Here is a 16,323-nt window from a genome sequence, read left to right as displayed (position 1 = left end):
GCACCAGAACTACTGAATAGTTGCTTGTTTAGAATACTATGTCAGTTCTCTAACTGTTCACCTGAATTCAGTGGCTAATGTAGCCATTTACTCTTCATGATATTTAGCCTATCATTTGATATCTTACTAGCAACAAAATATTTAAGTGTGAAAAATGCAAAAAAGCAGTTTGTTATACCAATGGATAGTTACTTATGTTAAGGATTCAAAGCAGGAATAATAAGAATTTGCATAAAATCTGCTTAAAATTAATGAATGGAAATATACCATATGCATACAAGACCAAATATCTGCACAAGACCAATGATCTGTAAGAAGTATGCCGGTCACTCTGAAAGTAATGCCTTCTATTTATTTCCACAGATAAAAGAGTGTGATAATGCCACCTGATTGAGCAAAAGCTACAAAATACTGTTTTTCAACGTAGACACCACCATCAGCTGTGCATTTTTGCCAGCCAAAAAGAAGAGCCCACATGCCATGCCTGTAAAAATGCACGAGTGGAGGCACTGCTGTTGCACTGCTGAAATGCAGCACCCACCACCTCACTGTGGTCACATCTGCTGTGTGGTCTCCATATGCGTTCAGCTGGCATCAATGAATTTCAAAGGTTCGATTTTTTTCCACACCGAAACATTCAACAAACACCTTTGCTTCATACACACTTCCACATGGAAGGTCGTTCTGTCAGACTGCCCCTCTGCTGCCATCTGTCGTACAGCAACAAACTGAAACAGAATATTGGTGGGAAGGATCAACCTCTGCTGCGACACGACCGACATCCACCTCTGATATCATGGGCCACCATCTTAAAATAGCAGGTTTTGCTTTCAGAGCAGCCCTCACATGTAAAGCCTGTTTTCTCTTGAGAATTTGGGGCAAGAAGTAGGATTCATTTTTCCTAATAACTCTAAATACTGATTTACTTTTTTATTTATTTAAAGTATTAGAGATTATGTATGTTTATGTGTGTCAGCATATATAATGTAGCCTTAAAAATATATTCTGCAAACTAAAATTTTCACATTTTTCATTTTAAAAATAAGTTGCTCTGAGGATAAAATGTGAACATTTGAAATAAGAGCCAATTTGCTTAGCAATGAATATGTTTATTATAAATTGTCCTATTTTCACTCTAGCTTAGGAAATCCCAGGCATAAACACCCATTCATCATTTGATTCCCCCTGGTACTACGTTGCAATTCAAAACTATTGCAGAGTAATGCATGAGTTCCTATGGCTGCAAATTAAACCTGTAATTTTGTAGACATAGAAGCATTGTAGATCAGTAGACCAGATACAACAGATAAAAGATACGTATTTCTGTAACAGCCCTCAAAATTTCCAAGCTTCTTCCCGTAGTTCCTAAATAAAAGTAGATACATTTATAAAACCAGATTTCGTTATTTTCAACCAATAGCCATGAAATCCTGACTCTAAGCTACGCATTTTGTGAGGTGCTGCAAGGCTGTATGGAAAAAGGAACAGGTGACACAGAAGGAGCTGACAGGACACAGAGGACAGAAGCCTATCATCTGAAAGAATCACTTTGTAGCCCTTTGCTGAACTCTGGTTCCAGGGTGTCTTGCTCGTATCAGAGAGCTAAATCTGAATGCAGTACCTACACATCTGAGAAGCGAGTTAAAAGTCATGCAGAAGTGCTGAGAAGAAGGGGAGAATCCACTTTATCCATATTTATTTCCTGACATTTATTTATTTATTTATTTATTTATTTCCTAGTCAGCCCATTCCACAGGGATTCCTCCTTCCTCAGGGCAGGACTTGGCATTTGACCCTACTGAATTTCACCAGGTCCCTGCTGGTCCCTCCTCCGCGGATGGGTCTCTCTGAAGAGCAGCCTGGCTCTCAGATGCGCTCACTGGTGTCCACCCCCATTTACTGACATTAATAATTCCTCAAGCTCACTGCACCACTTCCCCAGGTCACTGAGAGGGATGCTGTGCAGCCCAAGTGCCAGGACAAAGCCCTGCTTCTGCACTGGAGACAGGCATACGAGTAGAGCACAACCCACTAACCTGCCTCTCTCAGCCAACCATTTTGTAACACACTTGTAATGGATTTGTAACTCATTCAGACCTTAATATCCCGATCTAGATGCAAAACCATTGCAGAAAACAGTGTTCCTCAACTCTAAGATCCCACAAAAACCCTTGCTGAACTCAGTGACATGCAGTGCTCTCATCCTCTCATAGTTGACTAGTGTCTAGTAACTCAGCACAGCAAGCAATCAGACAGGAAGCCATTCCTGGCCAGCCTCCAAATCTCTCTTTCTACTTTCAATAGAACAATAATAATTACCTGTCATATCCAGAATCTTTGAAGCACTGGACAATGATTTTATTTTAATTCCAATTTTAGATGCCATGTCCCCATCATTTACCCTATGTAGGGTAAAACCTGAGTCTGTAGTTACTGGAGGCTGATGATTTTCTCTCCATGTATTTTTTTTCACTTCTGTCACGTTTTCACTTGTATTAAAGTGAGTATCAAATTCTTTCACATCCATTGAACTATCTTTAAATTCTGTATTTTTATAAATACAACCAGGCATTTTAAATAAGCTGCAAAAGATGCAGGATTTTTATTACTCTGTTGTATGTTAAATAGTTTCTCCAATATTTGAAAAATAAGCATATTTATATTAGAAACACAACTAAAATGTTACAATAATAAGAAAAGTTTGCATCTAGTTTTATTGGATCTGACATTCCTCTACATGAAGAGGACTCCTTTCAGGGTACATTTTAACTTTAATTTCATTCCAGAAAGAATCTGAAAAAAAAAGTGAACTCCTTGTCCAGATGCATTCTGAATCCCAATAGTACATTAACTGCCAATCTCTGCATAATTAAAAAAAAAGAAAAAAAGAAGAAAAAAAAAAGAGAGAGAGAGAGAGAGAGAGAGAGACATACGAGGTTCAAGGACTGAGAACTGGGCATAGGAGAGGTGCTTAACTGTAAAACCTCATCTCCTTGGCAGCACTGAAATCGTGCTGTGAACTGTTAAAGATATTCCTCTCTGATCTGTTGTCTTGCTCTTCACAATAGATAATGAAGTTGAAATGGTATTTTCAATAACCCGTCCTATCTAAAAAATTATTGACATTAAAAAAACAACAGCATGCTTATCTTCCTCATAGAAGAGCCTGAACTCAGGACACATTTAATTACAGTACTAAAATACTGCCAAAAGGAAACTTTTTTCTTTACACTGAAAGGATTTAATGTCTGGAGCCCTATTGAAGTACACAGAGGATCAAAAACTCTGCATTTGAGAAACAGACCTAAAACAATCCTACAATCGCTGAGTTATCAGAACTGACTGCAAACGTACCTTTTCCGAAATGCTGAGTGAACACTCTCATCATCACCAATTTCTGGAAAATCAGTTAATATTTTAGTCTGTGGGAAATTTGAATCGGGCTGCTGAAAAATCTCTGTTCCCATTTTATATTTAGCTTGATTGGGAGAGAGAGACATTGAAGCCATGTCCCGACTTCCATGCTTTTTTGTTCTTTCTCCTACACATAACTGGAACATTTCTTTTTCAGAGGCTATGCCGAAATGAGTAGGTGCTGGTGATTTGTCATTTACTTCCTCAGTGATACTCTTACATTGCTGTATGAACTTTTGGTTCTTCACCCCTCCTAGAATAGACAAGAATATTCATTCATATTCCTATTTATACTCATTTCCTTAAACATCTTCCAGATAAAAATCAGTCAACTTCACATTTATTACATGAACTTACCCTCCTGTTTTATTGCAAGAACTCTACATTTTATGACTCATTCTGACAAATACATCTCCTGACAGTTAAAAATTAGGGCCACTTTCCTTGTTTGTTATTTAAAATAATGGAACAAAGCCACTCCTGAGCACTACAAAGTAGATGAAAATTACTTCCAGACACATATTTCACTTTAATCCCAGAAATTTGTGAAATGGAAAACTGTTACTGTGCCTCAACATTTAGACAATCTGTTTTAAAAAATGATTCAATGACTAGACTCGAAGTACCTGCTAAGAACAGCCGTGAGATAAGACCTGAGATCTCAACAGCAAAAATTCCTAATGAAGTCAGTCATCTTAGTTATCTATGATTTGTACACGTAGCTCTTGGTGGAAGCAGTGTCCTGATCTGAGTGACTTTACAAGCATTCTCATTCTCTATACTCAGCAAAAGAGGCAATAGCAGAAATGAACAATTGAATGCAAAAAGATTAAAGGATAGCTGTATTACACAGCCTTCACTTTGACCTGCTAATCCTTTAACAACGACCAGGTTCTAATTTATTTATTTGTTTGTTTAGACTTCTGAGCATGAATGTGGGAAAGTAAGAGGAGCGAGAGTGAGAAGACAGCAAGAGAAGAAAAAAAAGGAAAGAGGAAAATACAAGGGGGGAAAAAAGTTAGGTTCACACAAACTCTGTGTCTTGGGTGGGAGAAGGTCAACAGGTTCACATGCTGCATTATTCTTGTAATTGCTTCCCACCTTTCCATGAAGCACCGTAACACAAAACAAAATAGCTTACTCCTTCCGTCACCCACTTCTGCACAGTGAACTTGCAGGCTGTATGTGCACAAAGGGAACTAGGCCAAACCTTTCCTATAACCAGGACCGTTCCTCTGAACTAAAATATGTTTGCATCTGCATACATACAGTACTCAATAATTCACTGCATTAAAAGAAAGAGGAGGAATTGTATGTCAAGTTAATTATCTGTCAAGTCATTTAAAAGGAATGCCAAATATTTTACCCATGCAACTGCTGGCTGTGTTTTTTTCAAGTTCCCTCTGTAACTCCTCTGCAGGTGGAATTTCATCAATTGCTGGAGCAGGTGCAATCCACCAAATGTTTGACTTGTTATTTTCTAGATCTCTATCATAAAAAATGCAAGGAAAAACCATTCTTAAAGCAACACCTAGATTAAAACAACCATTTCTCCTGCTAAAAAACTTTTAAACTCATGTGATTTTTAATCACAGTAAATTTAAGAGGCAAAAATTCAGCCAAATTCTTCTTACACTCGGAAGATACACCTGCATTATCCGAATCTTGTTAGCTAACCTGAGAAAAATATTTGAAAGTATGAGTTCCTGGAACTATGAAATTTCTAGCCTCAGATTTCTATTAAGAAGTGGAAATGGAAGTTACATTTTAAAAAATCTGCTGCTAAACAATTCACAGTCTGGAAATACTTGGGAAACAATTATATGTATTTAACTGTAAATATTTACCTTTTGTTTGTATCTGGTCTTTCATAAAATAAATTATCCAATGAAAAAACCTCGTCCACAGAGCTGAACATTTTTAGATTGAATGTTAATCTCTAGACCTGTAAAAGGCAGTACAAGTAACTGAAATTAGTTTTCTAGAACTGGGCCTGTACAAGGAACATGTATTTCACCAGAGATACATGTGCCAGTATTTCATCTCTAAATTTACTTTTGCTTTTAGAGATCTTGTCTGAACCCTTAATGAGGCTTCATAAAGAGAATCTCCCTCATGACATAATATAGATCCTATTAACTATGACCAAAACATCCTTTAGGACAGTACTTCAAACAACCCTCACATTACCATGTGTCAGTAGGAAATAACTGGTTAATACTGACGATCCAGGTAGAGCTTTCTCTATCTCATTTTTAAAACTAATGCTGAAATTTGTTTAGATGTTTGCAGACTCATTCTTTTCTCGGACTGTTTCCATTTTGATGGAAAAAAATACAATATTTACCACTGGAACAGACTGTCAATTTTACAAAATAAATGAATGGCTGTATTATTTTAAGTACATGTATATTAATTCACAAGTGAATCAGACTTCTTTTTCACTTATAAGCAAGATACTCACCTGGTTAATTGGACTGTGGGCCCAATTCCTTAATGAGATTTGTTAGAAAACAGCAGAATCACAATTCACAAATTGTTTTTAAAACATACATTAATAAAAGTATCATTCTGTTAGTACCACCTCTAGGCACTATGCTATGTTTACATGTTGTGTTGAAAAGTTCCATTGCTCTTTATTTTGCTTAACGATGGACTGAAAAAGCAAAGATCTCACTAGAAGAATAGCACAGAAATGATCTTATGAGTCAAAACTTTAGGTTCACTTATACTTAGTAAAATAGCAAAGCAACTTTAACAATTAAGAAATGCCAATTTAAGACAACTCTGATAATAAAATAACAAAGCAAACATATCTTCTTTGCCTATAAAGACAAACTAAAGATAATGATCTTTGTTGGTTCTTTTTTGCTCCAGCATCTCATTATAGTAACATAAAAAAAAAAAAAATTCTTACAATGCTTTGCAAATAGAATTCAGGTTCACTTAATTACTGTGTACTGTCACTTGTGAATGTAAATTAAAAAGATATATTTTTCTTCCACAGAAGCTGCAAAACTTCAAATACTCCATAAGAATCTTTCAAATTTAAAACAGAAAACATTTCACAATAGGAGCAGAATATTGAGTGTATAATCATAACTGTGACAACAGTGATTTAGATTCCAGAATTTCAAACAAGAAACCTGTCAATGCCCCCACCACATTCCTTTTCAGTGTAAATCTGCAACATTTCTGTAAACCTCTGTCATTCCTCAACACCAGGTTTTGCCATTTCTTCTAGCAGCAGCGGCATTAGAAATCATAGTAATGTAACAAGACAGGCTAATTTTGCCACCGTTCTATGGCATATGCAATGCCAGTAATCAAAAGCAGGAGTTGTCACTTTGGGTATAAGAATGGGCAGCAGAAAGCATCCATCAGTGCCACCAAGCTGCATTCAATCAGTGAAGGGCCACTGAAGAAATAAGCACCTCTCCATCAGCTCCAAGGAGCTGCAAATGCTGCTCAGCAGTATTAAATGGTTTTCATGCGTAAAGTACAGAATGTGCAAGCCAAGGTTGTGCAACACCATCTGAACACTTTTTCTGTATGCTTCCCACCTTTGAGTAGTCTTTGTTATTCACATTAGTTAAACTCCAAGGTGCTCCAGGCTCCCTCTCTACACAGCCTTCATTCTTTGACTGGCTCTGTTAACTCCAATTGCTCAGTGACTCAAATTGATACACATTGAGGGGAAAACCCTGGCTCACCGCTCCTTTATGTGTTGCTGTATTCACACATCTGCTCACTGCCTGCCCATCAGGATATCTCCACAAGAATCCTGAGCCAGGAAATTGTAAAAAGTTTCTCAGATTCTTATGTGCAATAAACCAAAAAAACAAAACCAAACAAAACCAAGGAGGCCTCAACACTTAATGCTGTCGGTTAGCACAGGGAAAAAATACTCAAGATGGCAAAACTTAGATGTGCAGGTGTCGGCAGGAGCACCACCAAATATTGATTCACTTACAAAGGGACACGTGCCAACTCCTGTAAGCAAAGACCTTTCTGTGTATCTGCTTAAAGAAATAGCTTTCTACAGACACATGGGATTTTCTTCTGTTTTGAAGCTGCGTTGCTCTTTATTTCCCCCTAAGCCTCATTGCCTGCCTCAGCCGGCCGCCTTCACCTCAGCGAATTCTCCAGGGGGCGCCAACGGAAGGTCCCCACCTGCAGGGACGCCGACCTAAACAAACGTTCGTGCTCGGTCCCAGCCGTGGAGAGGTGCCCTTGGGCTGGAGGCAGGGGTCATCCCCACCTGCCAGGCTCACTCCCCGCTCCCACAAGGCCGAGGCCTCCCTCTGCTCTCCTCCCTCGACCGACGAGGGCGAAGCTCTCAGCGCGCCTCCCGTCACCCCCGCACAAAATGGCGGCGGCGGTGAGGGAGAAGCGGTGATGGAGCGCGCTCGCTTCCCCTCAGCCCGCTGCGGTCAGAGCTCCATGCACGCGCTCCGCGCTGCAGGTGCCAGATTTAGGGCTTGGCCAAACACGGACTTACCTGAAATTACTCTGTTGTCGGGAAGCCCTTGCTAGTTTTTACCCTGACACAAATCAGCATAGGGGGCTGATATCGTGTGACTGCATTATGAAAAGGGTTCCTACAGGAGGGAGAAATGAATACACTGGAAATACTGCTCCTTAAAATATTTTCTAGTGGATTTCCGAAAAATTGTGTAGATATATTCTTGCTGCTGCATTAGAGCAGCAAAGGTGCCTCAGACAAATTACATGCACTGAACCAGCACCACGTGAAGGATTTGTGAAATGCAGAAGTGGGTTGCTATTATTCTCCCCCAGAAATGCTGGAGCTTGCAGTTCAGGACTTGCCGTTAGAGCACAGCTTCCGAACAAGTAAATTTAAAATAAATTGCAGAACTGTCTCAGAAAGACTCAATTTTGAGCTGGTTCAAAGCTTCGTGCCATTCAACAAATACTATAGAGGCAGCAACTGTAAATATGTATTTCCTCATACATAAATAGATGAAAAGGAGACATAAGATTTTCTCAAATACTGATTGATTTTAACATGAATAATTTTTATTTAAGCAACTTTTTTGTTTCACTTTCTTGAAAATATTAATTTTTAACTTTCGATTTCATATTTGTACACATTGTTTACATATGTATATTCTCTAGTGCTGTGGAAGTGCCTGGTCAATTGAAAGTGTGCAGGAAAGTCTATATTCATTTTTACAATTCTTTGTATAGGAATTTTTTTTCCCCCTTTATTATTACTTCTGATTGCCGATTATTTGACTCACATCAAAACTCTTTAATATTACAGTATTCCAAAGCTGGCACCACGTGTAGATCTTTCATCCACCTCTCATCTAATGACTAGGCAAAGAGCCAAGGGCAAGAAACACTCCGTTCCTACTTCCAACATGACAGGATTTTGGCCAGAACAGAGAAACAAAAGATTTTATGATAAACAGCTTAGAATGCAAACAAGATTGCTGATGAACACATTGTCCGAAATTAAATTCTGAAACCACCAGAATTATTCACTAGTTTATATAACAATGGGAACGTTTTTGAGGACTACTCATTGTATTCTTGCAATAAATTCTGAAACCAGAAAACATTTTTACTTCTTACTATTAGAGAATGCCTGCTTCAATTCTGGCCTCAGGCAAGTTTCCATCTTAGTTCACAACATCTGCTTTTAGCTGACCAGACTTTAAAAGTTTAAAGCGATAATACAAACAGTTCATTTTTAAAGCTATTTTTTCTTCGATTCCCTTCCCTAGGTGACATCTCCCTCAACACACATACACAAATCACATAAAATATATAGCAAAGCAGTCTCTCAACAGCTCTGAGACAGTTTAATTTTTGATTTCCCTCAAGCCTAACATCTGATCTGCCATATGCTTTGAGTCTTTCCAGCTCATAGAGATACATACTAAGCCATAAACCTCCATATTCTGGAGAATGCAACTAAAAAAAAAATCACGAACACCAGACATTGGTCAGTGATCCATATGATAACAGAGTAATCCTCACACTAAACGCAAATTTGTTAGAAGCATCAGTTTTCTCCAGAACTTACAAAGTGAACAGATCAATTAAGAACAAATTAAAAGCAGAAAAACAACGAGACCTAAGAAGAATGACAGTTGCCAGTATCCTATCTTAGTTTCCTTTGTCCAGCTTTATCCACAATTTCAAAGACGTGACAGCATAAACACTGGTCTCTAAAAAGTGCCTCACCTCATAACAAATCACTGTGAAATATCAGAAGGTCTTAAAATCACATACAAACCTTATGATTTTGTACCATGTGCTTGAGATTGTGGCAATGACTCATTTATTAAAGAAATCATAGTAAAACTTAAGAATTCAAAAAATATCTGCAGTTGTAACATTCTTTTCAGTCAAAACCAGGCAATAAAAATATAGCACAAACTAGGTTGCCTAGTTGAGGAAAAGCAGGGGTGAATTTCTTCTGTTTTGTCCTGCTGACTAGCACTTACTTGGCCCTGTTGTTGCCCCCCTGCAGGAACTTAAACCTGTAAGTAACTTGACTCATGGAAACTAAAGTTACTCATGTGCATAAGCGTTTGCAAGATTGGGTCTTAAGAGAGCTAAACGCAGCTTCCCCTGGAAGCTGGCAGTGCTGCCCTGCATGTCAGCCAGAGGGGATCTCCCAGACTGATACACGGCGCTGCTCCCCTGGGTCCCACTGAGCAGGCTGTTAGTGCCTTGCCCCTAACATATGCTTTCCCAGGAAGTGTAGGTCTTGAACTTTGATTTTTATGCGGCTAAATATATTTAGCATATGGTTTTTCACAATGAGTTGGGTGAAACATTTTTTACTCCTGTACTTCTTTACCTTCGTTCCCTGTTTTTACTTTCTCATCCATACATTTTTTCAGACATGAACTTCTCCTACAAAACCTGTCAAGCAGACTAGCCACCAAGGACCGTTTTTATTATATATAGTATTTGTATCTTACTTCTAATTAACAAAAGAACCACATTCCATATTTAGAACTCCACCCTGAACAAATCTCATCATGTACAAATGTCATTTTATATCACTCAGTGTTTAGAGAGTAGCAATTTTGCACATAGAAGAGATAATATTGAGAATAGATCTTATGGTTCACAGAGCTGATACTCTGTAGTTTTTGTATGTTTAATCTGTTGGCTCAGTTGATAACATGAGGTACAGACAGAGGAAATAAAATGAGATCAGTGCTGTGGGAGCGTGTTTCATCAGTGTGCACTCCCTAGGAGGCAAGTCAGTGCTGCTTCCCTTAACATATGTGGAATCTCCCATTGATAAAGTCCAGGTGCATTCAGATTTTTAATAAATAGCAAATAAAGCTGAAAGTTGTATCTGCAACTGTTTTGGAAAACAACTGCTATTTTCATCTTGTCATTTCCAACAATCTGCTGTTTTTTGTTTTTTTTGTTTTTTTTTAAATGTGAGGATGGAGACTACAAAAATTTGTTGTAGTCAGAGCTTAATAGAAGCAAAAAGTATAAAGTGCCCTCAATTTATTAGCTTTTTGTTCTAAATTGTTGTGGATCAATGATATATTGGTCCATGTAACATCTGGATGCTGAATTCTCTGATGGTTTGTTCACTGTCACAAAATCCTGTCAGCATTTCTTGTTTTGCACTGGAGACTATGGTTTTCCATTGGGAAGAATGATTCAGAAGATCCTGAAAAGTAATACATCTGTACGTTTCTTCTTTTTCTCTAATGTATTACAAAATGTACAGATTCTCCTTCTGGAATAATTTTATCATTTGTAAAAAATAGAAGCACTTTTAACAAAAACAACATCATGAATACTCTTAAGCTCTACAGTAAGATCCCTGTTCCTGCACAAAACTTAAGTCATATTTGATTTTTGCAGTGTGAACCTATTCATAATTTTATCAAACTGGTTCCCTGTGAAATAGCCTATTTTGCTCATGTTTTGAAGTAGTGTGAACTGTTTATGGATTTTCAGCTTCAATAATGAAAACAAACAGAGCAATCTTCAAAGATCAATCCAAATCACCAGGTAAAGGAGAATTTTGAAAATTACATCCAGTCTTCCAAGTCTTTCTTTCTACACGTATTCCGAAACACCACCTGCAGAACAGTTAACTGTGAGTTCAGATTATAACCAAAAGCTTGCTAACTTGCAGCTGCTAATTAAACTGGCAAAAAAACTCAACCCAAGAACTATGGAAAGAAGTCACCCACAAAGTCAGTCAGGATATGCAGGAAAATAAGGGAAATAAGATCTTACCTTGGAAAACTTGCTCATACAAACATTTTAACATCACTGAGACATTTGTCAATGTTAAAGGAACAGTTTTGAAAATATGAGTCTAATAAAAAATGAATACATATTTTGTTTTTCACATGGCATTTTTATTTATCACATGAGTTTCTGTTTAATGAGATTTTTTTTTTAAATTTGACATATAATGGCATCTGGAATAGACCAGAGGTAAGGAGACTTCCATCCTTGGTATGACATTCTGGCCACTTAGTCATCTGTATGTCTGATTCCTTCTCTTGAAAAAAATTTATGTTTGTGATTCTGCGTCCATTCCATTTTCTCTAGGGAAAAAAAAAAAGAACCCAAAAAGACAGCAAGTAGGTACTGACCTCTTCAAGATATTCATCCACACTCCATTGCCTTCTGAAAATAAACACAAAGGTTTCTAGAGAAGCTGTTTCTACTCTCTCCCTTCCTTCCTTGATCCCATTCCCTTAGTAAGCTCAATTTGATTAAGTTCCTGAAACACACAGACTGTGTTTAAAGAATCAACGTGATGCGTGTGTAAGGTGAAATGCATTCAGCCTGTATGATTAACAGCTTGACGTAGTCAGGTCAAAGACACATGTGTATTCAAGATAATTCTGATAGTTCTTACCATCTTTCCTGAGCTGACAGTCTGCTTACTCAGTTATTTCTAATAATCTTCTGTGCTGTAGCTGTGCAGTGCATTTTAAGTTAGACAGCAACAATGTGCCAATTAAGTTTCTGCAGAGTATGTCATCAGAACGCACTACAGATCCTTAGCTTTTTCAAACTAGGTCCGTGTATACAGATTTTGTTTGATCTCTGTTCCATGTCAGCCTGGTTTTGAAACAAACTGTAACTAGAAGATAGTTCTTTATGATATGTTAGTTATCAAGAATGTAATCTATACTGATAGAGTGAGAAAGAGTTCATGCATGAACTGTCACAACGTGGGCCTTTGAAAGGTGCGAGGAAGCCATACTGCTGTAAATGCACAAAGAGGTTGACATTCTAGTGCACACAAGAATGGTGTAAGTATCTAATATTAAAGCATCTATTATATCATAGCTATTGGTCTCACTGACTTTCTTCTACATATCTATTGCATGAGTCTTGAAATCATTTGAACAGGATATTTTTCCCAGTTTAACCAAATGTGTATCTATTTAAATTTCAGTGATGTATATTTGGTTAGAAAATCTTCTTGAAATAAGTGTAGTTCAAAATTTGAAAATAGTGTCTTACATTCATATGCAGTTCAGGTAATTCAGCTTTAAGCTATGGCACTTGAGGCAATTTCACCCGTTTTGACACATTATCTTCTGAAAAAAATAAGGTTATATGAGAAGCAGCAGAATTAAAAGCCTGAGTACACTCACATTTAAGAAACTGTCCATCACCAGATGTGTTTATTCCAAGCAAAGTGCAGACTCCATATTGCAGGACGTCAGAAACAGGCATTGCATCAAACTGAACATGTTCTGGGAAAGTTCCAACTGAAAAGTAAAGGCAGTGACTGAAGCTTAGGGATTTCTCACCATCACAGAAACCTTTGAGTTCAAACTCCCTCTGTACTTTGGCACAAAATGTTGAAGATGGTTTACATGCACTCAGCTTAGCCTCAAAGTAACACAACAGCTTTGGTGACAGTGGAGAGTCAGAGATAGCAACATGTTGCAAAGGAGGAGAACTTCTGTCAAACTACATTTACTGATAAAAATGGAAGAGGCAGCAAAGAACACTGTTGAAAAATGCAGTATGCCGACACACTACCAAAAGAAACAGAGCTAGAAATGAAACACTTTTATAACAAGCTGACTACTGACAACGATACAGAAAGTAGGTGACAGCATTTCAAAGTCAAGACATTCTACATACTTGTTGATGTGTTTACAACATAGATGAAAGAGCAGTTTCAAGATTTCACAGAGAAATGCAGGCTGACACATTGACATTGATAAAGTTTTTAAAACATCTTCTTATATAAAACCATGAAGAAAACTTTGCAATTTGCATATTTAGTCCAGATAGTTACTAATCAGTCCTGACACTTCTTAATTCAAGCTATATAAATTTACCATTGTTATTATTTTTTTTTTTAAGATACAAAGAAGGGGACATGTTTAAATAAAGATGAAATGGTCAGTGGATTGAAGACTGTAATTATGGAAGAACAGAGGATGTCATAACACTCCACACTGACAGCTTTGTCAGCCTTCTTCTGAAGGTGTTTTATATATTTTCTATTGGAATAGTCTATTGAAAATTGAAAGCCTTAGCTTTCGATTCTGGGGAGGATTTGGGAACTTAAAGAAACAAACAAGTTCCTGCAAAGCGTAGTTGTCTTCTCCATTCCCATTTTCCAGACAACATTGTTACCACAGCACTCACTGAAGAATTCTTCCTTTTGTGTAAAGCAATTTAAGCACACATCTCTCACTTCAAGTGAGAATTCTTAAGCGCTCAGTTACTAGGTTTTGTGGTCCAGGTTTGCTTCATCTCTCTGTGGTAAAACTGCCCAAAATGGTATGGAATAATTAAACCTTATATAGGAAGAGTGTGTATGTGGAAGCATGAGGAAAGTCACCTGAGGATTGGGAGGCTCCTCCAGCCAAACCACAGCATTCCCCTAGGCTATGAGAGAATACAGTCTTGTGCTCACTTGTCCAAATATTTAATTCATGCAAAAGAGCCCAACCAGATACTCACTGTAATTAAGCAAAGTAGGTCTAGTGACATTTGGTTCACATTCGCAAGGAGAAACAAAGGGTCAAATCAATATTTAAGAGTGGAAAATTTGATCTCATTCTAATAACTCTAAATTTCAGGAGCAGATTCTATGTAACTTTAAAAACTGTTTAATGTATGATGAAAGAAATGGAAAATTAAGAACTGCCTTAACAAAATGCTTTTGGAACTCATACTAACTTAGAAAAAATTAGTAAGATCAAGTGAACTGCTGTTGTAGCACTGCCAACATATATATAAAAAGAAAATCTATCATCTGTCAGTGTCACCTTGTTTTATCTTGTTTTTCTCTTGGCTTTTGCAGAGCCAGAGTTGTAAGACCAAGGAGGCCATGTTAATCTCCAACAAGAGCCCCTGTGTGTAAAAACTCAGAAAATTTTATCAAGTCACCACCTTTTAAAAACAACTTTTCCTTTACTCTCCACTCTTTCTTGTTTTCTCCAAAGCGTGACCTTTGGACTGTATTCATGGTCTGTACATTGACTTTGGAAGTGGGGGGATTTGAGACAGAAATATCTCCTCAGGCAATAGAAGTGGCAACAGCAGGAGTACCAGGGAGAACAAAGCATTAGGATAAATCTCCTCTAAAAAAATAAAATAAAAATAAATACAACACAGTGTTAAGCTATTCCTCCCAGCTACTACATACCACAGGGAAGAATCTTAATCACCAGCACATAAGGCATACAATATAGATCTTCAGGAACTTAAGACTGAACTTACCTAAACCTACATTAGCCATTAGAAATAATAGTCATTAAAAAAAATTGAGTGTGAGAAAGAATTGCACTAAAGTGTTAAGGCATAAGGCTGGTGCTGATAAAATTTTAAAGCACTTATTTATGGTGTTGCCTATCAGCAAACTGCATCTGACAGCTCTGCTGCTCTCGTCTAGCTACTGCTTTCAGGAATGCCATAGGAAGGTAAAGAGAGACAAGGCAATTATTGTGATGGAGGCAAGATCTATCAGTAATAATGTAACAGTAACAACTGTGCAATAAAACAGTGGACATCAGATCAGTGAAAGAGATTTACTCAGTAGAAGAAAGGGAAAAAAGGAAGACCAGAGGGAAGGGCTCTGAGTGGCTGAGAGACTCCTGGAGCAGGCATCCAGACAAAGAGGACAGGTAAGTAAGAGCTAGTGAAATACTAAGGTCAGCAAAACCATGACTTGCATTAAAACAGAGGAACGGAGGAATAAGAAGCATGTTTCCACTTAGAGTTGGTCAGAAAAGAGAGTTCTCCTCCTGGTACTCAGATACCTCAGACTGTTTTGCTTTTAAAATACTTCAGTTGTTTCATGACTTCCCATCAAAACCTTGGGCAAAGAAGCTGAACATTCTGATTATGGTGAAATTTCAACAGATCATGGCTTTGCTTCAGAAGCATTTCAGTGGTTTCTAATTCACTCACGAGAACCTTGTAGAAAAAAAAAAAAGTATTCAAATGAGACTTTGAAGGAGCAGAATTCTTTTCTTGATTTCAGTTATATTTTTGCAACATCTACAATTTTCTTAGTTTCAGTCTCATAGTGGAAATCCTGGCAGTTATATATTACATATTTATACATTCCAGTCTTAAAAACAAGCCATCTTTTTACCACAATGATTTCCACAGCTAGAGAGTATGTAGCATCTATTCCTGAAGCCACAGGTAGTTGAAATTTGCATGAAATGGTATTTTTATATCATATTTTGATATTATAGAAAAAACTGTTGGCCATGTGTTTGAAAAGGATTAAAAAAGCATTATCCCCCTATTAAACTGGGGAGCGGGGCTTGCTACATACCAAATTTCTGTTGTGTGTTCATAACATTTCAAATGAGTGCTGTTTTAAACATCAAAACCCACATGAAATATCTATAGAAATATTGGAGAATAGAGAAAAAAACTGATACTAAA

General features: G+C 37.5%; 1 protein-coding gene and 1 long non-coding RNA gene across 3 annotated transcripts in view; both read right to left on the bottom strand.

Annotated features, from left to right (window-relative positions):
* The window catches only part of HFM1 (helicase for meiosis 1), a 31,984-nt gene extending 26,652 nt beyond the window's left edge, over positions 1 to 5,332 (bottom strand). Inside the window, exons 1-5 of the mRNA XM_042820190.1 lie at positions 5,262 to 5,332; positions 4,781 to 4,902; positions 3,355 to 3,667; positions 2,320 to 2,582; positions 1,318 to 1,365 (exon numbers count right to left, since the gene is read on the bottom strand). Coding sequence (XP_042676124.1) covers positions 1,318 to 1,365; positions 2,320 to 2,582; positions 3,355 to 3,667; positions 4,781 to 4,902; positions 5,262 to 5,332 — 817 coding nt within the window. The remainder of the gene's footprint in view (positions 1 to 1,317; positions 1,366 to 2,319; positions 2,583 to 3,354; positions 3,668 to 4,780; positions 4,903 to 5,261) is intronic.
* Positions 5,333 to 11,434: 6,102 nt separating this feature from the next.
* LOC122160846 lies at positions 11,435 to 15,928 on the bottom strand. 2 transcript variants are annotated; one of them, XR_006168963.1, is made up of 4 exons: positions 15,684 to 15,928; positions 13,053 to 13,169; positions 12,036 to 12,069; positions 11,435 to 11,510 (listed from the first exon to the last, which is right to left on the bottom strand). It is a non-coding gene; the product is annotated as an uncharacterized LOC122160846 (long non-coding RNA). The 2 variants fall into 2 exon arrangements; XR_006168964.1 differs by lacking the exons at positions 11,435 to 11,510; positions 12,036 to 12,069 and adding an exon at positions 11,817 to 11,987.
* Positions 15,929 to 16,323: the final 395 nt, after the last annotated feature.

The sequence above is a fragment of the Centrocercus urophasianus genome, unplaced genomic scaffold (assembly GCF_019232065.1).
Source record: "Centrocercus urophasianus isolate 14NV4802_14NV808 unplaced genomic scaffold, USGS_Curo_1.0 seq_18, whole genome shotgun sequence".
Lineage (NCBI taxonomy): Eukaryota > Metazoa > Chordata > Aves > Galliformes > Phasianidae > Centrocercus > Centrocercus urophasianus.
Note: the sequence above shows the minus strand (reverse complement) of the source record. Positions and strands in the feature narration are given on the sequence as shown.